The sequence below is a fragment of the Delphinapterus leucas genome, chromosome 2 (genome assembly GCF_059928025.1).
Source record: "Delphinapterus leucas isolate spDelLeu-1000000601 "Yukka" chromosome 2, BTC_Dleu_Yukka2, whole genome shotgun sequence".
In the NCBI taxonomy this organism is placed as follows: Eukaryota; Metazoa; Chordata; class Mammalia; order Artiodactyla; family Monodontidae; genus Delphinapterus; species Delphinapterus leucas.
Genome location: NC_143130.1, coordinates 176,270,995 through 176,298,502, shown reverse-complemented (window position 1 = coordinate 176,298,502; position 27,508 = coordinate 176,270,995). Strand labels below are relative to the sequence as shown.

The window sequence follows — 27,508 nt, the reverse complement described above, 5'->3', positions numbered from 1 at the left end:
GTTGGGATTCACCAAGGGGGGAGGGGAGAGGGCAGTGGGATGAGAGCCTCTGCACTCTGTAAAACAGAACCCATTTATATAACCCATTCTTTCCTTTATAGTTTTATGACCTATTAATTTAAAAGATGTTTTATAATGAAATTGGTTCAGGGACTTCCCTGGCAGTCCAGTGGTTAAGACTCCACGCTTCCACTGCAGGGGGCCTGGGTTCAATCCCTGGTTAGGGAACTAACGATCCTGCGTGCTGCGCATCGTGGCCAAAAGAAAAAAGAAAGGAAGAAAATTGGTTCATTTGACCTTCTTTTTGGACTCTTTTTTTAAAAGATGAACTTTCACCCTGAATCCTTTTAGGTCCTTTCCATCTCCAGGTTTCCATGACAACAACAGCTCTACATCATCAGTGTTTGGAGGAAAGCACAGTGTCAACTCTTAGAAGTGGCAGTAACACAAAACACGGTTGAAGGCTACGGTGTGTCAAGCACACGGACCTTCACTGTCTGGTGTTGATCTTGGACTTGCAGTCTGCAGGGCCTCGAAGCCTTGGTCAGCTGAGAAAGATCTCGACTCAGGCATCAGCAACCTTCTGGTAGGGAGGAAAGGGATTCTGGGGTCAGAGCTTCCAGAGCATAAGCAGAAGTATTCAATTCACTTACATTTTCATTAATTTTAGTTGATAACTAGTTTTTAATTTGAATTAGCATGATTACATGCAAAGTTTACAGTCTTCATACATCTCTGTATTTTTTAACACGTAAAGACAGTTATTTTTGTTGGCCTTGATAATCTACCAGATTATTTTTTCTGCAAACGACAACAACAACATCATGTAAATGTATAGGCTACGGCATCTGAATTTTTGCCTTGAAGACTAGAAAGAAAGAAGAGAAAAGTAAGCAAGATTTGTTTCCCCTTAAATCAAAAGCCAGTATTTCTCTTGCATGAGACTGACATTTGCTGTCCCTGATTGAGAGAAACACAAAATTGACAAGGTTGGAATTTCAAAGCATACAAAACGGGTTTGCTGAGCATAATGAGATTAACCATCTTTCCTCCAGAAAGGTAGCTAATGAAGATTCCTTGGCCAAACGTGGCGCTTTTTTTCTAAGGGCGGCAACTAATTTATTCAGCCTTAAGGGGCAAGACGCAGAGCCGACAGAGCAAGGAACGGAGTTTTTAGCAGAGCAAATTAGAGATCCTTTGGGTTATGGCCCCTCCGCCTACTCTCGGCTTGTTAGCCATGGATCAGAAGAGAGAATTATTACACTCAGAAACACTTTATCCGTTCACTTGCTTTAAAAACTGTGTAAGAACGTGTAGCTAAAGAGAAGCAACTTGTAACAAAGCAGTTGGTAACTGAGATGCTAGTCACTGGGAACTCCAAACAAACTATTCAGGGGCCTCTATTCAAAGGTCTGTATTATTTCCTTGACCCCTGAAACATTCCGCAAGCCTGCAGAGAGGCCTGCATCCCCCTCCCACCCCCTCCCACCTCAAACCAGCCCTAAATCTTGACTCTGGGAGTCTCTTTGGTATGGAGGAAACCCCTGAGCCAGACAGATTGTAGCAGCCATTGTATACGGAGGGAGAGCAGAATGCAGGGAGAAAGGGTCGCCCAGAGGTTCCTGGCAGGGGAGACATTCCCACAAACACCTGAATGCTGGATGGCTCCTCCAAAGGCCTAATGGATTGTAGACCAATCTGTCAGCCTCCCAGTTCCTGTTTCAGTTACAGTGTATTAAAGAATTGTCATCTGGATATTGCCTGCCTGCAATCCACACTATTAGATTTAGGTTAGAAAAGACTCCTTGACTGACTTCCTTCTCAGTCTATACCCAGCTGTTTTGGTGTCATAAGGACAGAGCTTTGTTAACGCCCCCAGGCACACCTGACTGAGGGGGCCGGGCTGCCACACCTGCCAAGGTGATGTTGACAATGTCACCGAGCCCAAGCCACCCTAATGACAAGCGGACATTCCTCTGGTATATAAACTCCAACAACCATTTACGGTTCAGTAGCGAGCAGGGCAACAGACGTTCTCAAAGACAATAGAGGCTTTGCCCTTGAGGACGTCAGGAAAGAGAGCGTGTAAAGAAGGGGAGCAGGTGAACCCCAAAAGACCTGGAGGAAGCACCATGGGGAGACCCCAGACAGACATATTTGGATGTCAGGGTGGAGAAGAATTGGGAAATATTGTGCCATGTGGTCAGGGGCTCTGCAGCTCCCAAGGCACAGTCTCATAGATTGCTTCGCTTGTAAGGATTATGAAGCCCACTTTAGGGCATGGAAAACGGAGGTTAAATGATTCATCCCGGGAATCTGAAAAAGAGCCACCACTCCACTTGGATTGGGTTTTGAGTCCTAGAAGGGAGAAACTTGGCTTGGATCAACAAATAATTTCAGGGCCTCTGAAGGCATCAGAAAAGGAAAAGCCTGAGGCCAGGCTCTGCAGATTGAGAGCTGTGTGTTCTGGGGAGGTGACATAACCCTCAGTTCCTCAGCTGTGAAGACAGAGGCCAAGCCCAGTCTTGCCAGGAACTGCTGGCGGACGGGATGAGAAAAGACAACAAATTATAAGCTGCAGATACTAAGCAGATGCGAAGTATCACTGCTCTGCTTCACAAGCCAAGAGCCAGGCCTTGTTACTAGTAGACGCAGATTCCTGTGGAAGGAAGGGAAGGAGGGAGGGAGGGAGGGGGGATGAGCTTCGTAGAGTCAATAGACTCTCCCTGAACTTTGCTTTCCCGGGACAAACCTTGGCACATCTGGCTGCCTGGCTCTGTAGGCAGCTGGCTGGCCCTAGTGGCACTGTGACAGACGACTGTGCTACAAGGGCCTCACGGCTCCCCCCAGGGCACCACCCACCTACAAACCAGGCTCTCCCCTGAATGTCAGTCAAGTGTCGGGCCAGGGTCCACGGATCCTGTGGACCGCCTCGCCATCGGGTCCCACTGGTCCACAAACCCTTTCCCAATCCCCTGGGGCCTGACAGCCTTCTGAATCCAGGTTCTGACCTCAGAACAAAAGCAGGGGACATATAGCATATAATAACCAACACCCCCAGAAGGGTCTGGGGCAACACCTCTAATTGCACTCAAAAATAGCTCTAGATGACAGAGGAGTAAGACGTGGAGGTTACCTTCCTCCCCACAAATATATCAGAAATACATCTACATGTGGAACAACTCCTACAGAACACCTACTGAACACTGGCAGAAGACCTCAGACTTCCCAAAAGATATATCTATATTTTTCCTTTTTCTCTTTTTGTGAGTGTGTATGTGTATGCTTCTTTGTTTCTTTGTGTGATTCTGTCTGTATACCTTTGTTTTTACCATTTGTCCTAGGGTTCTGTCTGTCCGTTTTTTGTTTTGTTTTGTTTTGTTTTTTTAGTATAGTTTTTAGCGCTGGCTATCATTAGTGGATTTGTTTTTTTGGTTTGGCTGCTCTCTTCTTTCTTTTTTATTACTTTTTAACTTTTTATTTTTAATAATTTTTAACTTTAATAACTTATATTTCCTTCTTCCCTCCCTCCCTCACTTCCTTCCTTCATTTCCTTTTTTCTCCCTTTTCTTCTGAGCCACGTGGCTGATAGGGTCTTGGTGCTCCAGTCGAGTGTCAGGCCTGTGCCTCTGAGGTGGGAGAGCCGAGTTCAGGACGTTGGTCCACCAGAGACCTCCTGGCTCCACGTAATATCAAACGGCGAAAGCTCTCCCAGAGATCTCCATCTCAATGCTAAGATCCAGCTCCACTCAACGACTAGCAAACTACAGTGTTGGACACCCCATGCCAAACAACTAGCAAGACAGGAACACAACCCCACCCATTAGCAGAGAGGCTGCCTAAAATCATAATAAGTCCACAGCCACCCCAAAACACACCACCAGACGTAGACCTGCCCACCAGAGAGACAAGATCCAGCCTCATCCACCAGAACACAGGCACCAGTTCCCTCCACCAGGAAGCCAACACAACCCACTGAGCCAACCTTACCCACTGGTGGCAGACACCAAAAACAACAGGAACTACGAACCTGCAGCCTGTGAAAAGGAGACCCAAACAGAGTAACTTAAGCAAAATGAGAAGACAGAGAAACACATAGCAGAGGAAGGAGCATGATAAAAACCCACCAGACCAAAAAGTGAGGAAATAGGCAGTCTACCTGAAAAAGAATTCAGAGTAGTGATAGTAAAGATGATCCAAAATCTTGGAAATAGAATGGAGAAAATACAAGAAAGGATCTAGAAGAACTAAAGAGCAAACAAACAATGATGAACAGCACAATAAAGGAAATTAAAAATTCTTTAGAAGGAATCAATAGCAGAATAACTGAGGCAGAAGAACAGATAAGGAACCTGGAAGATGAAAGAGTGGAAATAACTACCGCAGAGCAGAATAAAGAAAAAAGAATGAAAAGAATTGAGGACAGTCTCAGAGACCTCTGGGACAACATTAAATGCACCAACACACCACTTATAGGGGTCCCATAAGAAGAAGAGAAAAAGAAATGGACTAAGAAAATATTTCAAGAGATTATAGTTGAAAACTTCCCTAATATGGGAAAGGAAAAAGTCAATCAAGTCCAGGAAGCGCAGAGAGTCCCATACAGGATAAATCCAAGGAGAAACACACCAAGACACATATTAATCAAGCTATCAAAAATTAAATACAAAGAAAAAATATTAAAAGCAATAAGGGAAAAGCAACAAATAACATACAAGGGAATCCCCATAAGGTTAGCAGCTGACCTTTCAGCAGAAACTCTGCAAGCCAGAAGGGAGTGGCAGGACATATTTAAAGTGATGAAAGGGAAAAACCTATAACCAAGATTACTCTACCCAGCAAGGATCTCATTCAGATTCGATGGAGAAATTAAAACCTTTACACACAAGCAAAAGCTAAGAGAATTCAGCACCACCAAATCAGCTTTACAACAAATGCTAAAGGAACTTCTCTAGGCAGGAAACACAAGAGAAGGAAAAGACCTACAATAACAAACCCAAAACAATTAAGAAAATGGTAATAGGAACATACATATCGATAACTATCTTAAATGTAAATGGATTAAATGTTCCAACCAAAAGACATAGACCAGCTGAATGGATACAAAAACAAGACCCATATATATGCTGCCTACAAGAGACCCACTTCAGACCTAGGGACACATACAGACTAAAAGTGAGGGGATGGAAAAAGATATTCCATGCAAAAGGAAATCAAAAGAAAGCTGGAGTAGCAATTCTCATATCAGACAAAATGGACTCTAAAATAAAGACTATTACAAGAGACAAAGAAGGACACTATGTAATGATCAAGGGATCCATCCAAGAAGAAGATATAACAATTGTAAATATTTATGCACCCAACATAGGAGCACCTCAATACATAAGGCAAATGCTAACAGCCATAAAAGGGGAAATCAACAGTAACACAATCAAAGTAGGGGACTTTAACACTCCACTTTCACCAATGGACAGATCACCCAAAATGAAATTAATAAGAAAACACAAGCTTTAAATGACACATTAAACAAGATGGACTTAATTGATATTTATAGGACATTCCATCCAAAAACAACAGAATACACTTTCTTCTCAAGTATTCATGGAACATTCTCCAGGGTAGACCATATCTTGAGTCACAAATCAAGCCTTGGTAAATTTAAGAAAATTGAAATTGTATCAAGTATCTTTTCTGACCACAACGCTATGAGACTAGACATCAATCACAGGGGAAAAAATGTAAAAAATACAAACACATGAAGGCTAAACAATACACTACTCAATAACCAATAGATCACTGAAGAAATCAAAGAGGAAATCAAAAAATACCTAGAAACAAATGACAATGAAAACACGAAGACCCAAAACCTATAGGATGCAGCAAAAGCAGTTCTAAGAGGGAAGTTTATAGCAATACAATCCTACCTCAAGAAACAAGAAACATCTCAAATAAACAACCTAACTTTACACCTAAAGCAATTAGAGAAAGAAGAAAAAAAAAACCCTAAAGTTAGCAGAAGGAAAGAAACCATAAAGATCAGATCAGAAATAAATGAAAAAGAAATGAAGGAAACAATAGCAAAGATCAATAAAACTAAAAGCTGGTTCTTGAGAAGACAAACAAAACTGATAAACCATTAGCCAGACTCATCAAGAAAAAAAGGGAGAAGACTCAAATCAACAGAATTAGAAATGAAAAAGGAGAAGTAACAACTCACACTGCAGAAATACAAAGGATCATGAGAGATTACTACAAGCAACCCTATGCCAATAAAATGGACAACCTGGAAGAAATGGACAATTTCTTAGAAAAGCAAAACCTTCCGAGACTGAACCAGGAAGAAATAGAAAGTATAAACAGACCAATCACAAGCACTGAAATTGAGACTGTGATTAAAAATCTTCCAACAAACAAAAGCCCAGGACCAGATGGCTTTACAGGCGACTTCTATCACACATTTACAGAAGAGCTAACACCTATCCATCTGAAACTCTTCCAAATTATAGCAGAGGGAGAACACTCCCAAACTCATTCTACGAAGCCACCATCACCCTGATACCAAAACCAGACAAAGGTGCCACGAAGAAAGAAAACTACAGACCAATATCACTGATGAACATAGATGCAAAAATCCTCAACAAAATACTAGCAAACAGAATCCAACAGCACATTAAAAGGATCATCCACCATGATCAAGTGGGGTTTATCCCAGGAATGCAAGGATTCTTCAATATATGCAAGTCAATCAATGCGATAAACCATACTAACATACTGAAGGAGAAAAACCATATCATCATCTCAATAGATGCAGAAAAATCTACTGACAAAAATCAACACCCATTTATGATAAAAACTCTCCAGAAAGTAGGCATAGAGGGAACTTACCTCAACATAATAAAGGCCATATATGACAAACCCACAGCCAACATCATTCTCTTTTTTTTTTTTTTTTTTTTTTTTTTGTGGTACGCGGGCCTCTCACTGCTGTGGCCTCTCCCGTTGCGGAGCACAGGCTCCGGACGCCCAGGCTCAGCGGCCATGGCTCACGGGCCCAGCCGCTCCAGGGCATGCAGCATCCTCCCGGACCGGGGCACGAACCCGTGTCCCCTGCATCGGCAGGCGGACTCTCAACCACTGCGCCACCAGGGAAGCCCCAACATCATTCTCAATGGTGAAAAACTGAAACAATTTCCTCTAAGATCAGGAGCAAGACAAGGTTGTCCACTCTCACCACTATTATTCAACATAGTTTTACTAAGTTTTAGCCATGTCCAAAGGAATCCAAATCGGAAAAGAAGAAGCAAAACTGTCAGTGTTTGTAGATGGCATGATACTATACATAGAGAATCCTAAAGATGCTATCAGAAAACTAAGAGAGCTAATCAATGAATGTGGTAAAGTAGCAGGATACAAAATTAATGCACAGAAATCTCATGCATTCCTATACACTAAGGATGAAAAATCTGAAGGAGAAATTAAGGAAACACTCCCATCTACCATTTCAAAAAAAGGAATAAAATACCTCGGAATAAACCTACCTAAGGAGACAACAAAACTGTATGCAGAAAACTATAAGACACTGATGAAAGAAATTAAAGATGATACAAACAGATGGAGCAATATACCATGTGCTTGGATTGGAAGAATCAATATTGTGAAAATGACTATACTACCCAAAGCAAGCTACAGATTCAATGCAATCCCTATCAATCTACCAATGGCATTTTTCACAGAACTAGAGCAAAAAATTTCATAATTTGTATGGAAACACAAAAGACCCTGAAGAGCCAAAGCAATCTTGAGAAAGAAAAACAGAGCTGGAGGAATAAGGCTCCTGGACTTCAGACTATACTACAAAGCTACAGTAATCAAGACAGTACGGGGCTTCCCTGGTGGCGCAGTCATTGAGAGTCCGCCTGCTGATGCAGGGGACATGGGTTTGTGCCCCGGTCCGGGAAGATCCCACATGCCGCGGAGCGGCTGGGCCCGTGAGCCATGGCCACTGAGCCTGCGTGTCTGGAGCCTGTGCTCCACAACGGGAGAGGCCACAACAGTGAGAGGCCCGCGTACCACCAAAAAAAAAAAAAAAAAAAAAAAAAAAGACAGTACGGTACTGGCACAAAAACAGAAATATAGAGTGATGGAGCAGGATAGAAAGCCCAGAGATAAACCCATGCACATATGGTCACCTTATTTTTGATAAAGGAGGTAAGAATATACAATGGAGAAAAGACAGCCTCTTCAATAAGTGGTGCTGGGAAAACTGGACAGCTACATGTAAAAGAATGAAATTAGAACACTCCCTAACACCATAAACAAAAATAAACTCAAAACGGATTAAAGACCTAAATATAAGGCCAGACACTATAAAACTCTTAGAGGAAAACACAGGCAGAACACTCTATGACATAAATCACAGCAAGATCCTTTTTGACCCACCTCCTAGAGAACTGGAAATAAAAACAAAACTAAACAAATGGGACCTAATGAAACTTAAAAAATCTTTTGCACAGCAAAGGAAACCATAAACAAGATGAAAAGACAACCCTCAGAATGGGAGAAAATATTAGCAAACGAAGAAATTGACAAAGGATTAATCTCCAAACTTTACAAGCAGCTCATGCAGCTCAATAACAAAAAAACAAACAACCCAATCCAAAAATGGGCAGAAGACATAAATAGACATTTCTCCAAAGAAGATATACAGATTGCCCACAAGCACATGACAGGATGCTCAACATCACTAATCATTAGAGAAATGCAAATCAAACTACAATGAGGTATCACCTCACACCACTCAGAACGGCCATCATCAAAAAATCTACAAACAGTAAATGCTGGAGAGGGTGTGGAGAAAAGGGAACCCTCTTGCACTGTTGGTGGGAATGTAAATTGATACAGCCACTATGGAGAACAGTATGGAGGTTCCTTAAAAAACTAAAAAAAACCTACCATACGACCCAGCAATCCCACTACTTGTCATATACCCTGAGAAAACCATAATTCAAAAAGAGTCATGTACCACAATGTTCACTGCAGTTCTATTTACAATAGTCAGGACATGGAAGCAACCTAAGTGTCCATCGACAGATGAGTGGATAAAGAAGATGTGGTACGTATATACAACAGAATATTACTCAGCCATAAAAAGGAATGAAATTGGGTCATTTGTAGAGATGTGGATGCATCTAGAGACTGTCATACAGAGTGAAGGAAGTCAGAGAGAGAAAAGCAAATATCGTATATTAATGCATACATGTGGAATCTAGAAAAATGGTACAGATGAACTGGTTTGCAGGGCAGAAATAGAGATACAGATGTAGAGAACAAACGTATGGACACCAAGGGGAGAAAACGGTGGTGGTGGGATGAATTGGGAGATTGGGATCGACATGTATACACTAATATGTATAAAACAGATAATTAATAAGAATCTGCTGTATTAAAAAAAAATTTTTAAAAAAAAGAGTCATGTACCACAATGTTCATTGCAGTTCTATTTACAATAACCAGGACATGGAAGCAACCTAAGTGTCCATAGACAGATGAATGGATAAAGAAGATGTGGCACATATATACAATGGAATATTACTCAGCCATAAAAAGAAACGAAACTGAGTTATTTGTAGTGAGGTGGATGGACCTAGAGTTTGTCATACAGAGTGAAGTAAGTCAGAAAGAGAAAAACAAATACCGTATGCTAGCTCATATATATGGAATCTAAAAAAAAAAAAAGTGGTTCTGAAGAACCCAGGGGCAGGACAGGAATAAAGACGCAGATGTAGAGAATGGACTTGAGGACACGGGGAGGGGGAAGTGTAAGCTGGGACGAAGTGAGAGAGTGGCATGGACATATATACACTACCAAATGTACAACAGACAGCTAGTGGAGGCTTTGCTACATGCGATTGTGAGTTATTTCACTACTGTAAACAATGAAGAAGTGTTTCTGGTAATACTGGAAAGCTTTTCAGGATCAGGAAGTTCTCCCTTTGCCTTTCATGATGATTTAAAGATAGCATGGCCCTTTGTCTAATTTTAGTATTTGATTTTTCTTTTTTTTTTTTTTAAGCAAGATAGCACAGGGAGATCAGCTCGGTGCTTTGTGACCACCTAGAGGGGTGGGATAGGGGGGTGGGAGGGAGACGCAAGAGGGAGGAGATATGGGGATGTACGTATACATATAGCTGATTCACTTTCTTATACAGCAGAAACTAACACACCATTGTAAAGCAATTATACTCCAATAAAGATGTTAAAAGAAAAAGTGTTCTACAGAAGAGCAGAAGAACTTTCACACGAAAAGGGAGAAATAGAAACCATTAAAAGCCACATGTTTCAGTTCAGGGGAGGTTTTTCCACCCTTCCATCCCCCCAATCCTCACGAAATGATGTCCAATCAGGATGAGTCTAAATAATAATTGAGTCACCAAGAAACATTTGGTGTTCAGAGCCTTCTGGATTTTGAAATCACAGATAAGGGATTATGGGCTGATTTAGAAGCTAGTTCTCCCTCAGGCCATTGGATCTTAAGGCATCTGAGAAAAATATGTGAGAGAGAAACCAAGCAAACAGGCAGAGCCCAGCCTAGGTTACAGGGCACCTGTTGGAACACTGGATACGACTTCTGGGCATGTTTCCACCCACAGTTCAGCCACAGTGGAAAACTGCACAAGTAAGAGGTACTGCTGCAAAGCCAGCAGTTTCCCCCACTCTTTAGGATGATTTGAGAGAGAACAGGAATTAAAAAAAAAAAGCACAGCACTTTACCCAGGATGTGGCCCTGAAGCACAAGATCGACATTTGTCAAATATGATGTTTAAGTAGATAAGGAAATTTACGGTTTTAAGAAGATGCTATGGAACCCTGTAAATAATCTTGTAACAGCTTATGCTGCATCCAGATTTTTGAATGTCAGGTTTTTCCAAAAGCAAAGCGTTATCTATAAATCATTCTTTTCAAGGTCCAGGAAAACAACCACCACCACAACAAAATTTGCAGCATAGAAGGTGCAATTATCTATATCATATTTTCTTGTTTAATCAAGTGCTCTTTTCAAGGTCGATTACCCAATCAGTGTAGATACTAACGTATAGAAGGCAACATGGCACCATTCAAAGGATGCTGGGTTTTGTCAGGAGACCTGTGTCTGGGGGTCTGTCACCTCCTGAACTGACTGGCCTTGGTGAAGTTACTGAACGTCCATCAGTCACCTGATGGATCTCATCGTCCGTAACATGAACATGATAAAAGAGTATTTATCTAACTTACGTTAGAGTTTGGTTGTGAGAATTAAGTGAGAAACAGATCCGAAGGTGCTTTGAAAACTATAAAATACTAGAGTGGAGATAGCGTCTCTCAATAAATCCCTCCAATGTTGGAGCAAATTACAGTGGTTGGCCTGTGTTTAGAGGCCATGTCAACAACAACAAAAGGTAAATAAACAGAATAAAATTGTGTGTGTGTCTGTATATATATATTGTTTTTTTTACCAAGTATGTACACAAATATGTATAATCCATGAATGCTGGAAGCTCCTACACTGACTCCACTCTACAATAACTAAGAGGCTTTGCTACATGCGATTGTGAGTTATTTCACTACTGTAAACAATGAAGAAGTGTTTCTGGTAATACTGGAAAGCTTTTCAGGATCAGGAAGTTCTCCCTTTGCCTTTCATGATGATTTAAAGACAGCATGGCCCTTTGTCTAATTTTAGTATTTGATTTTTCTTTTTTTTTTTTTAAGCAAGTTAATTACAGCATCACCAGGTATCTTTCTGTAATGCAACTCTCTAATCCTGAATAGTATTTGATTTTTCATTCAACAAGCATTTATTAGACACACACCATAACCAAGGCCCTGTGCAGAGCAACGGAAGGAAGCAAAATAAAGACAATACAGGGTCCCCACCCTGAAGGAGTGTGCTAGCTGGTGGTGGAAACAAAGGTTGAACAGATAATCATAAAGCAGGATGGAATGAACCAAGTGCCAATTAGAGGGGTACGTACCAAAATTTGGAAATGCAGAGGAAAGACCAAGTGACCCTGGATAGATCAGGGAAGATTTCACCCATGAGACAATGTGTAGGCTGGGTCCCTAGGATAAACTGTGTTTCAATATGGAAACAGGAGGGGATAAGGATTGATAAAGCATGACTACAGAACCACAGAAATTCTTGGCGTACTGGAAAAGCAACGCACAGTTGACAGAGGGATGAATCCAACATTTATGGGATGCCCATGTGACATCAGGAGCTAGGCTAGATCAATGTAGTTGCAACCATCAAATATTTATTAATGTGTTACAAAGGTAACACATTAATAAATATTTACATCTTGATTCAAGACAACACCACTGGACCTCTTGCGATTGCCCTCAGACCCTTCCCTGTCCTCTGTGCTGGGAGGCTAACTCTGGCAGGCGTAGGGGATTGCAACACAGCCCCTTGTTCCCTGGCTCCCCTCTCTGTTTGCCCAATGGGACACAGAGCAGCAGATGGGCGGGAGGGAGGAGAGTGGGGTCAGGGTGCTTCTTCTTCATAATTGGCAGAATCATGATTCGAACCCAGACCTACCTGTCTCCAAAGCCCATGCTTTGAACCTCGGGAATGTAATCTAGTGATAGATTATAGAAGGTCTTGAAAGAAATGCACACACTCTTTTGTGCTAATTCTCAGGAGTTAATGACTCATTCTGGGCATGTGTAGGCTACGCCTGCTCATCTTTTTAAACGGTCCTGTGAGTGTGATGCTCCAATCAGACACTCATGTCAGTAGATCGTGCCAAATGTGCAACAGCAATCTTTTTAAAAAAAAGAACAAAAACTCAGAGATATTCCAAGACTCCAGTCCAGATCCTTCCTAGAGCATGGGCCTCACATCTGTTGTTTCCTTTCTTAGATTCTTAGCTAGTTGAGAGAGAATGTACGCTATTGGCGATCAAAAGGCATATGTCCTGGAATTTCTTTAGCAAACATATGCCCCTCATCATCTTTCTAAACTGCCCTAAAATTCCCCCCACCCCCCATTCCTAAGAGAGCTTAGACACTTGTTACCATCCTCTGCTTGTCAAAGCGGCCTCTGTTGCTGTTTGATGGTGTACAGGGCAGTGTGGAGTCTGAGCCCTGTTTCCAGGACTCTGCACCACCCTTCTTGAGTCTGGCTTTGCCCGGACGTTAGCTCTGGGGGAAGAGCACACTTTTTACCACAGGGATTCCAGAGATAAGATGCTTAGACTTTACACAGGCTGAGCAGAGCTGTTGGTAACACACGTGGGTGTGATCTGGTGACACCCCAGCAGGGACTCTGACAGCCTCGCACTTTGAGGTAATTACCCCCCTCCCCTGGCACCCAGCTTTGAACCCTTAGTCAGACATTGTTCGGTTTGGGATTCTGTAACTCATGAAACTAGAGTTTCACAAAAGGTTGTGCAAGGGAAATAAGCCAGTTACAAAAGGACAAATACTGTAGGATTCCACTTATATGAGGTCCCTAGAGTAATCAAATTCTTAGAGACAGAAAGTGAATGGAGGGTGCCAGGGCCAGAGGAGGGAAGAATGGGATTTACTGTTTAATGGGGGCAAAGTTTCAGTTTTGCAAAACGAAAAGAGTTCTGTGGACAGATGCTCGTGATGGTTGCACAACCACGTGAATGCACTTCATGCCGCTGAGCTGTACACTTGAAAATGGTTAACAGGGTCAATTTCACGTTGTGCATTTTACCACAATTAAAAACTAAAAAAGTGTTCTCAGAAGAGCAAGCGAGTAATAAATGGGATGAGGCTGCTGGAGAAAAATGGAAAGAACCAGAACTACCGACAGAAAGACTGAACAGTTTCCTTAATGCCTGGTCACCGCAGGGGAGGGGGCTATGTACAGAGCGTGTTAAAACTTTCTAAGTGGGCAATTACCAGACCAAATGACCGCTTCATATTTCCACTCTGAAATGACTCACTCTTTGGTTCAGCACACAGGGGCTGAGGGTCCACGGTGCGTTCCTCTGGGAACTGCTAGTCTGGAGGGAAACCAAGGTTTGCAGCGCACCGAGACACAGCACCGGGCTCGGGGCACCAAGAGAACCTCGCCTAAATTCAATATGCACCAGGGAGGCCTCCAGGGCATGGAGCCAGGCTCTAAAGGTAAAGGAGGATTGGGGAAGGGTCCCTGCAGGGAGGGCAGGGGCACAGCATGTGAGGACGCACGTCAACCAGCCCTGAGCCTCCAAACACTACCCGGAGCCCAGGGGGCAGCCTCCAAGGCGCCTGGGAGGAGAGGCCGCCCTGGGTCAGGGAAGCAAGCGGGAGGTTGTTCACGGACTCAGCCCTGCATCCTCAGAGCCATGGGTAGCTTCCACGGGACTTTGGGTAACTCAGAGATAAATGAGACTCCTGCTTTAGAAAGTGCGTTAGTGGTGTGATTTGAAGGGAAACGTGGGTGAAGACAAGGAACTTGTTCGGAGACCCTCTCAGCACCCCAGTGGAAGGAACTCAGATCTGGACTAGTAATTAGTGTGTGGCCTCTCCCAGAAGCAAGCGGCCTATGAAAAACACCTCCCACACCCCTTCGTGTCTGGGACCGGTCCCATCTTTTGATCCGTTGCTCATTCATCAAACACAACTGAGCACTTTGTAGCCTGTGGACCGTGGAGCCAGATGCCTGGGTTCAAATCCCAGCTCTGAAAAGGACCAGCCAGGCGGCCTTAAGCAAGTTACTTAAACTTTTAGGGCTGCGTTTCCTCACCAGTCACAACGTAGATGATCACAGCAGCCACCTCAAAGGCGTGGAATGAGGGTTAAACAGGGACACCTGTAAGTGCTCAGACTCTGTGACACCTGAGGCTGCCTGGTGGGACCTCCAGCACTGCCTGCGTCTCCCGCTCCTCCCCTGCCGTGCCACGCACACACACACACACGCACGCGCACATGCATGGTGCCCGGCAGGGGGCAGAGAAAGATGAATGGGACGTGGCCCCCACTTTAAAGAAGCACAAGCTCTGGCTGGGAAATAACAACTCTGTAGTGTCAGAGCTATAATTAAGTACAAGATGCGGTGTGAACACATATTTTTATATAATTAAATTATATCAACTCAATACGAGGCCGTTTCCTAGGGAGGCAAAGAAATGACACACAGCAGATTTTAGTCTTTGAGAGCAGCGGAGTGTAGGCAAGGCTGCGCAATTACTTTCTAAAGGACTAATTTGGTGAAGCCACGCTCACAGATCATTATCTTTATTATAGTGCCCATACATTCCCAGGGGAGCAGTCTCCATGTTTTATACACGGGATAGGTAAGCATTACAAGAAACTTGATATTACACGAAGTATCGTCGCTAAGTTCCATTCCTAAGGATTTTCAACTGTTGCTGACACTGTAATTGGGCTAATACGTACAGAGATGCTATGGCATAAGACGGTCCTAACTATACCCAACTGCTTCTCATCTGGAGCATACTTTTCTAGAAATGGTAAAATTCTTGTTACACAAAATAACTTTGGGGGGTTAATTTAACAGTCCAAATTTTTTTTTTTTTTTTTGCTTTACGCGGGCCCCTCACTGTTGTGGCCTCTCCCGTTGCGGAGCACAGGCTCCGGAAGCGCAGCCTCAGCGGCCATGGCTCACGGGCCCAGCCGCTCCGCGGCATGTGGGATCTTCCCGGACCGGGGCACGAACCCGCGTCCCCTGCATTGGCAGGCGGACTCTCAACCACTGCGCCACCAGGGAAGCCCAGTCCAAACTTTTTTTTCCTGCTAAAAATGCTGGTTTTGCCAACAACTGCTTCCTTGTGTCAGTTCCTTTGGCTGAATATAATTTGTGTTGTCTGTTAAACCACCCCAGGCTTTTTGCAAATGTTTCTGCTTATTGATTCAAGTGGACCCGTGTCCAGCTGGGGCTTTCTGTACTGTTTGTGCAGGGGAGTCTGACTCCATCTGGCCAGTCTCTGCACTGTCCCACATCCGTATGTTTCTGGGTTTTACCCATAATGTTTCCTTGCCTGCCATGCCTAAGTCTACTGGTTCTTTGATGAGGAAGAGAGTTAAATGTGTCACACGTGTGTGCGTGTGTATCTACATTCCTGTGACATGGGTACCAATATGTATGCACGTGTTCTTATATACATATGAGATATATAATATAAAATATGTATACACATTATTTCAAGCACATAGAAAAGTGGCATGAGTGCTTTCCCTGTTTAACCTCAATTTAGTGCACGTTACATGGGAAGCATTTCGACTGGTGTGTGTGTATTTCACACACACACAGTATCCATCAGGAAACCCACCAGGCGCAGGCTCAGCTTAGGAGCAAAAAAAGCACAAACGTGACCACCGGGAGCCTCTGCCCGGAAAGTGGTGCCAGTCTAACGGGAGATCTGAAAAAAACCCGCCATGACAGGCCTCTGGGATCACCATGATGACGGGTTTATGTGGCCACCCAGAAAGGACACCTCACAGCACGCGGGAGCCGGGGTGGTGGCAGGCGAAGGAGCTCGGAGTCGGCTGAGACAGGCAGCTGCACCCCTGGGGGCTTTGGGCGCCAAAGGGGAAGGAGGGGGCCCTGAAGACTCTGCAACAGGAGGTGGTTTTCCAGATCAGATCTGTCTTCTAGGAGGAGCATTCCCAGCAGCTAATTTCACCTTAGGTGAGCTCATCTTCAACGTGGATTCTGTTACCGTCTGTATACTGATGGCTCTCAAACTTTTTATCTCCAGTCCGGACGTCTCCCAGGCTCCGGTCCCCACATCCTACAGCCTACTCAGCCCGTCGGCTTCTACGTCCCACAAGCCCCAACTGAACCATCGTCCACATGCCGGTCCTTCTAGGTCCTTCTATCTCGGCCCATGGCACTCACTTAGGTGGATGAGTCAGGAGCCCGGGCGGCATCCTTGATTCCTCCTCCTCCCGCTTGTAATGACTTAAGTCCAGGTGAGGTCAGCCCCTAAGTACCCCCTCTGGTGGAAATCACCATCGCCTCTCCCTGTGTTCACACCACAGCCTCCCTCCTCCACCCTCCCCTGCTCTTCCGGCCACCCCTCCATGCTCCAGGGAGAGCCGTCCTCCAAAAATCCCTGCATATCTGACCACGTCACTCTCTTGCCTCAAAATTCTCCAGCACATTCTCTCTGCTCCTTGGAAATAAGACCAAACTCCTCAATGTGGCTGAAAGGCCCCACAGGACACACCGAGCCTCATTTCAAGCTCTCCTCCTTTTTCTTTCACCACAGGAGACTTTCTTTCAGTTTCCAAAAGGTCCTTCCCCGCCGCACCCCTCCGGGCTTCCCACCCAGTCTGGAATGCTCTTGCCCGCCCTCTCCCCAACCCCTGTCAGTGAGTGGCTTCCACTCATCCCAGAAAGAGCTCACACAGGCCTTCCTCAGCCCGAAGCCTGGCCACACGCCTTTCACTTCTTCTCAGCACCATCTATTCCCGGGATCATTAAACAACTTGTGAGCATGATGATGAGCGGCCAGTTCCCCAAGAGCAACTCCGGCTTCCTGAAAGCAAGGATCACGTGGACCTGGCGTGTTGCTGGAACCCTCAGATCCACGTAACGATGAGCACGGTGGATACTCGACCACTTGTTCAATAAGAAAAGGAGCTGAGACTGGAGGCAGAAAGGCTAGCGCGGGGCTGCAGTCCTTACAACAAACCCCAGATGAGAACTGACCAAGGTCTAAGCTAACGCGCAGGGAGAAATGGTGAGATACTTGGGGAGCAGAACCTCCCAGGCCCATGGAGATGGGAGGCTGGGAGAAAGAGTGTAGGACAATGACTAGGGAAATCTAATGTTTCTAGGGAAAACCGTGTTTTAAACATTTTTCATTGTCCTGTGCACATTGTAGGGATTCACTCGAAATCGGCTCCACTTGCCAAGTGAACTTAAAGGCCTCTCTCTCCATGAATGCGTGCCTAACCGTCTCTATCCTCATTATCTTTAATGTGAGCCGCCCATTGTCCTGGAAAGGTTTTCTGTGGGAATAATTTGCAGTCCAGGACAATAATGCCTTCCCCTCCAGAGGGCACAGCATGAAGGACACAGCCAGTCCTGGACCACACTGCAATGATGCACAATGATCTGGCCCCCACGCCTCAGAGGGCTGGCACCTCCCGTTCTCTCCCCCTCTGCAGGTAGCCACAGTCTCCTGTGGAACTCCCCACTGTGGGCAGGCTCTGGGTTTGGCGTCCCTGCCCTGTTGCATCATCCAAGGGTAACGGTCAAATGTGCCCCTTCACAGAGGGGGTAGTTTATTAAAGTCAGAGAGTTTAAATCTTTTCCAGAAAACTGGCAGAAAAAAATGTGCTATTGCATTTTAAGACACGACTAAGTACTCTGTAAAAATGTGGTTTTCCACACAAATAGTATTTTCCAGTAAAGATACAGCTTGAGAGGAAACACAATAGGAAGTATGTCTACCTAACTCTTAATGGAAAAATAAATACTTTAAAGAAAGATAAACTTCTAAAGAGCTATTTCTTTAAAGTAAACCAAGGAGGATGTGTGCTGGCTCCTGCTGGCACATAAGGACAGACCCAGTCCTACATGATATTAAAACAAGCAGGCTGCTTTCAGCAGAATATTAAATGTACGTGTCCAATATCTAGTGAGAAAAACATGAAGCTCTGGGGGGAGGGTGTATTGATAAAAATTATGTAGCATTTAAGGTTTACAGCATACTTCTTTATTATCCATGTTTCTGGTGGCATTCAAAACACTTTACAAATCCTAGAAATCCTCTATTAATAAGCTAGGATTTTTAAGATGAATAACCACAGTTTTCCTGAAAGAATTTTTGTAAGTAGTACAAATTACCATTGATTTTAAGTCCTTGGAGAAGCTGCTTTGCTAATAAAAGCAATGCTTTAATGTTCAATTTTCAATGCTATCCATGATTAAGTTTTTACGCTTCTAGTTTTATAGTTCGAACAGACTGTAACAGTAGAAACAAAGACGTTATTTTTCTTTTATCCATCCTCCACTCAACTGTTTATTTTTTTAAAAGACTATATGAAAAGGCTTACACCATCCCAAAAATTAATAACCGACTAATGGTTACTTTTAAGCATAGTTTCGTGAATTCTCCACCAAAATGCTTGGGTCTGTTCATAATGTCATAAATGCTCATGGTTTGGCTATAAAATAAATTCCTTGCCGGAATACCAAGTGTCCCAATTAGAAGTTCTTGCTTAGCACGGGTGCTTGCTATGCACTCTCCCATGAAAGCATTTTCTATAGATTTTGCTATCAGAGAAAGCCTAAATCAGTCCTCTGCCACCACATAAGAATACGTACGAGGTCTGAAAACACTTCACGTTGTTGAGTTCAGAGTGGTTTCCTCACACGAGGTCCCTGATGCTGTTTCAAACCCAACTATTTGCCAACTTGAAAATCCTATCCCAATCACAGTAAAGAGAAAGTGGTCAGAATTACAGATGCCAAACTATTTCTAAGATTTTAGATAAAGTCTTCTTAACTCCCCCAATATAAATGTTTAGAAATGAAAACAAGTTTTCATTTCACAACTAGAAAAAAATAAATGGCAGTAGCTCAAAAGATTGTTATACTGACTTCAGAATGTCACTGGGAGCAGCAGGTTGTGAGGGTGGACTTGACCAGCCATGGTTATTAACAGGTAGCACCTGCAGGGGAAGAAGCCCAGCTACACCAGGAAGTGGTAGATACTCCATGCATAGGATTTAGAAGGAAGCTGATAAGGTCTCTCACAACACCTTTCCAGGCAAGATGGAAGAAAAGCTATCAGCCAGAATCATAACCTTTAAGGCAATGACTAACTTCCACATTATTATAACACTGAAATATTTTACGTAAGTGTTGGGATTATTTACAGCATTACGATACAGATTACAATCATCTTGAGCTGGAGGAAATTCCTCCTCAAAAAGAAAATGGAAAAGTAAGCAAAAAAGGGCTTAGCCTCAACATAAGAAAGGCCATATATGACAAACCCCCAGCCAGCATTATTCTCAATGGTGAAAAAATGAAACCATTTCCACTAAGATCAGAACAAGACAAGGTTGTCCCCTCTCACCACTATTATTCAACATAGTTTTGGAAGTTTTAGCCACAGCAATCAGAGAAGAAAAAGAAATAAAAGGAATCCAAATTGGAAAAGAAGAAGTAAAGCTGTCACTGTTTGCAGATGACATGATACTACACATAGAGAATCCTAAAGATGCTACCAGAAAACTACTAGAGCTAATCAATGAATTCGGTAAAGTAGCAGGATACAAAATTAATGCATAGAAATCTCTTGCATTCCTATACAATAATGATGAAAATTCTGAAGGAGATATTAAGGAAACACTCCCATTTACCACTGCAACAAAAAGAATAAAATACCTAGCCAAACATAAACACCTAGTAATAAACCTACCTAAGGAGACAAAAGACCTGTATGCAGAAAACTATAAAACACTGATGAAAGAAATTAAAGGTGATACACACAGACTGAGAGATATACCATGTGCTTGGATTGGAAGAATCAACATTGCGAAAATGACTATACTACCCAAAGCAATCTACAGATTCAATACAATCCCTATCAAACTACCATTGGCATTTTTCACAGAGCTAGAACAAAGAATTTCACAATTTGTATGGAAACACAAAAGACCCCGAATAGCCAAAGCAATCTTGAAAAAGAAAAACAGAGCTGGAGGAATCAGGCTCGCTGACTTCAGGCTATACTACAAAGCTACAGTAATCAAGACAGTACGGTACTGACACAAAAACAGAAATACAGAGTGATGGAGCAGGATAGAAAGCCCAGAGATAAACCCATGCACATATGGTCACCTTATTTTTGATAAAAGAGGCAAAAATATACAATGGAGAAAAGACAGCCTCTTCAATAAGTGGTGCTGGGAAAACTGGACAGCTACATGTAAAAGAATGAAATTAGAACACTCCCTAACACCATATATAAAAATAAACTCAAAACGGATTAAGGACCTAAATGTAAGGCCAGACACTATGAAACTCTTAGAGGAAAACACAGGCAGAACACCCTATGACACAAGTCACAGCAAGATCCTTTTTGACCCACCTCCTAGAGAAATGGAAATAAAAACAAAACTAAACAAATGGGACCTAATGAAACTTAAAAAATCTTTTGCACAGCAAAGGAAACCATAAACAAGACGAAAAGACAACCCTCAGAATGGGAGAAAATATTAGCAAACGAAGAAATTGACAAAGGATTAATCTCCAAAGTTTACAAGCAGCTCATGCAGCTCAATAACAAAAAAACAAACAACCCAATCCAAAAATGGGTGGAAGACCTAAATAGACATTTCTCCAAAGAAGATATACAGACTGCCAACAAACACATGACAGGATGCTCAACATCACTAATTATTAGAGAAATGCAAATCAAAACTACAATGAGGTATCACCTCACACCAGTCAGAATGGCCATCATCAAAAACTCTACAAACAGTAAATGCTGGAGAGGGTGTGGAGAAACGGGAACCCTCTTACACTGTTGGTGGGAATGTAAACTGATACAGCCACTATGCAGAACAGTATGGAGGTTCCTTCAAAAACTAAAAAGAGAACTACCATACGACCCAGCAATCCCACTACTGGGCATATACCCTGAGAAAACCATAATTCAAAAAGAGTCATGGGACTTCCCTGGTGGTGCAGTGGTTAAGAATCCACCTGCCAATGCAGGGGACCCAGGTTCGATCCCTGGTCTGGGAAGATCCTATAGGCCGCAGAGCAACTAAGCCCGTGCACCACAACTACTGAGCCCACGTGCCACAACTACTGATGCCCACGCTCCTAGAGCCCATGCTCCACAACAAGAGAAGCCACCGCAATGAGAAGCCCGCACACCGCAATGAAGACCCAACGCAGCCAAACATTAACTAATTAATTAATTAATTAATTTTTAAAACGTCATGTACCACAATTTCATTGCAGTTCTATTTACAATAGCCAGGACATGGAAGCAACCTAAGTGTCCATCGACAGATGAACGGATAAAGAAGATGTGGCACATATACACAATGGAATATTACTCAGCCATAAAAAGAAATGAAATTGAGTTATTTGTAGTGAGGTCGATGGACCTAGAGTCTGTCCTACAGAGTGAAGTAAGTCAGAAAGAGAAAACAAATACTGTATGCTAGCACATGTATATGGAATCTAAAAAAAAAAAAAAGTTCTGAAGAACCTAGGGGCAGGACAGGAATAAAGATGCAAACGTAGAGAATGGACTTGAGGACACGGGGAGGGGGAAGGGTAAGCTGGGATGAAGTGAGAGAGTGGCATGGACATATATACACTACCAAATGTAAAACAGATAGCTAGTGGGAAGCAGCCACATAGCACAGGGAGATCAGCTCGGTGCTTTGCGACCACACAGAGGGGTGGGATAGGGAGGGTGGGAGGGAGGTGCAAGAGGGAGGAGATATGGGGATATATGTATACGTATAGCTGGTTCACTGTTATACAGCAGAAACTGACACACCATTGTAAAGCAACTATACTCCAATAAAGATTTTCAAAAAAAAGAAAAAGGGCTTAGCCACAGTACATGTAAAACAGACAAGAATTTTAGGCGAAAACCAGTAAGAGGTAACAATGTGAAGTGACAAGCAAAAGAGTTAATACGACCTTGGGCTGCATTATTAGAAGTATAGACTGTAGAACATGGGAGGTGAAGTGTCCGGCTCTACTTTGCTCTATTTAAAAACCATGCTTGGAATACAACATCCAGTTGTGTCAAATTTAAAAAGGCGTATAGAATAAAGAAAACAAACGTAGACCAGGAAAACCAGGATGATTAAGGGTCTAAAACTGTGTCTTGTGAGGAATTTTTTTCTTTTTTAATGGTAATGTTTAGCTGGAAGAAGACTTGAGAAAGAGCTATCATGACTGTCTTCAAACATGGGACAACTTAGCACATGGAAAACAGATTAAACCTATTTTCTCTGGACCCAAGGGACAGAACTGGGGCCAAACTTTGACTGCATTTAGGAACTGACAGTCTGAATTATACAAAGAAGGAATGGATTGCATGGAGCGACAGTGAGTTTCCAGTTCCTTGGAACTGCTCGAACGTGGGTTGAATAACCTTTGGAGCATCCCCCCATGGAACAGAGATTTCAAGCCTTGGAGGGATGGGTGGATTGAATCAATGGAGGGCAAGACAGGCGAGGAGGACCAGAGAGCGCTGCCCTCTCCCCACTTCAGCTGGAGCTGCTCCCTGTTTATCTGCTTAACTTTTGGATTCCTGGATGAGCTGTACTTTGAAGAAACATTCAAAGGCTTAAGAAAGTAAACCATGAGATGAGATCACCTTTTTGGTCCCTTCGAACGCTGAGACTCTTATAACCTATGGCAACTAAGCAAGAGTGCGCATTGACTTGTTTTGATGATCTGTGACTGATGAGAGAATCAAAAGTGACTCACAGAAATGAAACAGCAACACTATGTTCTTCCCACCCACTTCCTTCCCTCTTTCATCCAGCTCCTTGACTCCCTATTCTTATATCAGCAAGGTATAATAAAAAGAGCTTGACATTTAGATTTCAAAAAATCCAGGTTGGTTCCTCAAAAATGATAAACCCAGAGTTACCATATTATGCCCCAGCAATTCCACTCCTAGGTATTGACCAATGAGGAATGAAAACACATGTTCACACAAAAACTTGGACATGAATGTTCCAAGTAGTATTATTCATGATTGTCAAAAAGTAGGAACAACCTAAATGCCTATCAACTGGTGAATGGATAAATAAAATGTGATCTAACCATACAGTGGAATGTTACTTGTCCATATAAAGGAATAAAGTACTGACACATGCTACAGCATGGATGAACCCTGAAACATTATGCTAAGTGAAAGAAGCCAGACACATAAGGCCAAATAGTATATGATTCCATTTATATTAAACATGCAGAATCTATAGAAACAGAAAGTAGGTTAGTAGTTACCAGGGGCTAGGGCAACAGGGAATACGTCCTTGTGGGTCCTGGGGTTTCTTTGGGGAGGCGATGAAAATGTTCTAAAATTAGATAATGTTGATGCTTGCTCAATTCTGTGAATATACTAAAAGCCACTTAATTGTACACTTTAAAAGGGTGAATTTTTATAGAATGTGAATTCTATGTCTCTATAGCTGTTATTAAAACAAAGAAATCCTACTGGTATCCAAGCTTTACTAGCTGTGTGGCCTTATAAAGTCAGAAAAATCTCTTTGAGCGTCAGTTTCTTCCTACGTAAAAGAGGATGGTAATTCTACCTATGTCAAGGGAAAGCTCTGAAGAAAAAAATGGAATAAAGGATGGTCAGTATTTCCCAAACGACAAACTGTCTTATAAATGCCAGCTTCAGTCCACTTTCCAACTACTGTAGTTTTTCTTAGGGCAATAAAAGAAGTTTGTGATTTCTAGCTCACTTTACAGAGTTCTAAACAGTTTGAAGAAAAAACATGGCACACATTTTCTACTTAAATGAGAAGGCCAGTATCTAAAAGATGAGAATGGATAGTCTTTTCAGGAGGCTAGATACTGCCTACATTCACATTTAATATCCATTACAAATTAAGTAGGAGAGATAGTAAGGAAAAAAGTATAAGGATGAAAGAGATTTCACTCATTACAACGTTTTTTTCTTCCTTCCTTCTCATTTTTATTACTAACTTCTACCTTTATCTCACCAGGAGTACGTTAACTGTGACAGTCATACAAGTAAGAAGTATGGGCTGTACTTTCTGAAGCTAATATACAACTATGACTTTTCAGTTCCTGTCACTAGCAAAAGCATGGAGTGTACCCAACATATGAAAATTTATGAGTTCATCTATTACACTGCTGTAGTCCTGCCAATGTCATGTAAATCTCTAATTTAAAAAGAAAAAATTTTTTTTCAATGTAGCTAATAAAACATCCAAATGTTTAATTTAGTTCTTGGTGAAATGGTGTTTCTGTGATCCACTGCTTTAATTGAATCATCATAGTCATTAACTGGATTGTATTCATTTATATTTTCACTTAATGGAAGCCCCTTAAAAATGAATAATTTCACATCAAAACATCTGCTGCCTAAGACATCACCGTGAGTTAACACTCATTTCTGCCTGATAGGCTACTCTTGCTTTAAACTTTATTCATAAGGTAACCCAAAAATAAACACGGAGCTGCGCTTTTTAAGAAAAGCAATTCAACAGTTGTGATTTGATTGTATTTTGAACTGATCTTATTGCTTGATTCTAGCTATTTTAAAGTCCTTTTTTTTTCAAGGCTGGTTGGGGGAAGGATGGATTAGGACTTCGGGATTAGCAGATGCAAACTATTACATATAGAAGGGATAAATAACAAGGTCCTACTGTATAGCACACGGAACTATATTCAGTATCCTGAGATAACCCATAATGGAAAAGAATATGAACAATAATGTATATACTGTATAACTGAGTCACTTTGCTGTACAGCAGAATTTAACACAACATGGTATTGATAAATCAACTGTGCTTCAATAAATAAATAATAAAGTCATTTTTCTTTAAACTGTTAGCCATACAATATAAGAGCTGGTTTTTACTTTCTTCTAGACACCGTTACCAGTAAAATTCCTTACCGGTATCGCTAACCTAGCAATTAACAAGAAAAGGCAGAAGACCAAAACATTCATGAATAGATGTGTAGGTCAACTTCATGACTGAGCGGCTGTTTAGAAACAATATGACCAGCCCCAAACAACTGCTCCAATATGTGGAGAGTAAAACCGTTCCCATGACTCTAAACTATGTATTGTATAAAGGATTCCAGTGGCCAGTAGAGTACCAAATACATTCTCTCTGCTTTCAACTCTGAAATGTTGTTAAATGTGGAGAGAGAGCCAAAACTTTCTTCCTTTCCACTGAAGAGGGCATTACAAGTTAATGAAGGCTCACGTGTGATTAATAGGACAATTATAAGCTGACAAAACTATCAGAATATATACTCTTCCATGAAAAAGATGATAAATTTCACCAGAGATTAAAATATCATTACAGAGGATGAATCAACCCAGTGATCTTTATTGCCAAGGCTAATACCTCCAATTTGCAAACAGGTGTTGAATAACTAGAAAAATTCCCCTAAATCACAATTACAATTGCAAAATAAATTGCTCGAGCTGTCAAAGCATCTAGAATTCCAAGTTATTCCGACTGCACCATAAGCAAATTCCATAAAACACACATTTTTTTTTCTTTAACAAACTTTTGGGATCCTCTAATAAAGCAGTAAATCCGACATATAAAGAACTGCATGGTTAACTTTGGTGCATGAATTATCACACATCATGTTCTGATAAACTATGCAGTCTGCTGTGAAAATCTTTTTCAGCCCTGCTAGGGAGATTAAAATCTTGCAGGCATGTAGGATTTTATATTTTTTTAAAGATGCCATATTGGTAGCTATTAATATTTCCTTCCTGTAAAAATAAATAAATAAATAAATAAATCTATCACCTCGTAAACAAAACAGTCGAAACACTTTTAAGCCTGGTTCACTTTGCCTGTCCATTTAAAAAGCTCTAGATTGCATTAAACTGTGATGATTTCATCAAAGTAGAACTGAATGGATCCTGAGGGTCCACCCGCGACAAGCACTGCGCACATCCTCGAATGAGTGTTTCGTTATTAAGTGATTTGTTTTCCGAGTTCTTCATCCAGACATTTCCAAACAGATGTGAGTTTGGAAGCAGAAAGCAACACGTCCCCGGAGCCCCGGGGCGGCCGGGCCTCCCCGCGCGCTGCCCGGCCGGTGCGCTCGCGCGGGTCTCCCCGGGATCGGCCGCCCCGCGCGCACTGGCCGAAGCCGGAACGCGAGCCGGGCGGGGCGGGGGCGCAGCGAGGCGCGGCCCGGGGCCCGCGGCCCAGCACAATGCGCCCGCGGCGGCGGGAACCGCGCGCCCCTCCGCAGCAACTTTGCACGGCCTCCCCGGCCGCCCGGCCTCGCCCCTCGGCCCGCTCCCGGCCGCGGCCCCCGCCCAGCCGGCCGCCGCCCCTCACCGTTGCAGAACTGGAGCAGCGAGGATGTGTCGTACAGGCTGCTGTAGCTCGAGAAGCCGTCCTCCATGCTGAGGCCGCCGGGCAGCGCCCGCTTCCCCGGCCCGGCCGCGCCGCCGCCGCTCACCCCCACACTGAGCCGCGCCGAGCCGCGGCCGGCGCTGGCGCTGGGGCCGGCCCTGCTGTGGCGGCGGCCGCTGCCGGTTACCATGGCAACCCCGGGCCCGCCGCCGCCGCCGCGCGAGCCCGGCGCCCGCTCTGCCCGCCAGGGGGCGGCCTCCGCGGGGGACGTGGCCGGGCGGGGACGGGACGGGGCGGGGACGCGGGCGGGCGGGGCTGCCGGGTCCCGGGAGCCCAGGGCGGCGCGCGGCCGGGGCCAGGATGCTGCGGGAGCTCCGCGGCCAGGCCCCGCCTCCCCGCGCGGTCGCTAGCGCCCCCCAGGAGGGCGGGACGCGTGGGGCGCGGGGACAAAGGAGAG

General features: G+C 43.4%; 1 protein-coding gene across 4 annotated transcripts in view; it reads right to left on the bottom strand.

The window, feature by feature from the left end:
- The window catches only part of EML1 (EMAP like 1), a 145,985-nt gene extending 118,744 nt beyond the window's left edge, over nucleotides 1–27,241 (bottom strand). For 3 of the 4 annotated variants that reach the window (XM_022576109.3, XM_022576112.3, XM_089908194.1), the window contains exon 1: nucleotides 27,034–27,241. In XM_022576109.3, coding sequence (XP_022431817.2) covers nucleotides 27,034–27,241 — 208 coding nt within the window. The remainder of the gene's footprint in view (nucleotides 1–27,033) is intronic. The other variant, XM_089908195.1, reaches the window with a different exon arrangement.
- Nucleotides 27,242–27,508: the final 267 nt, after the last annotated feature.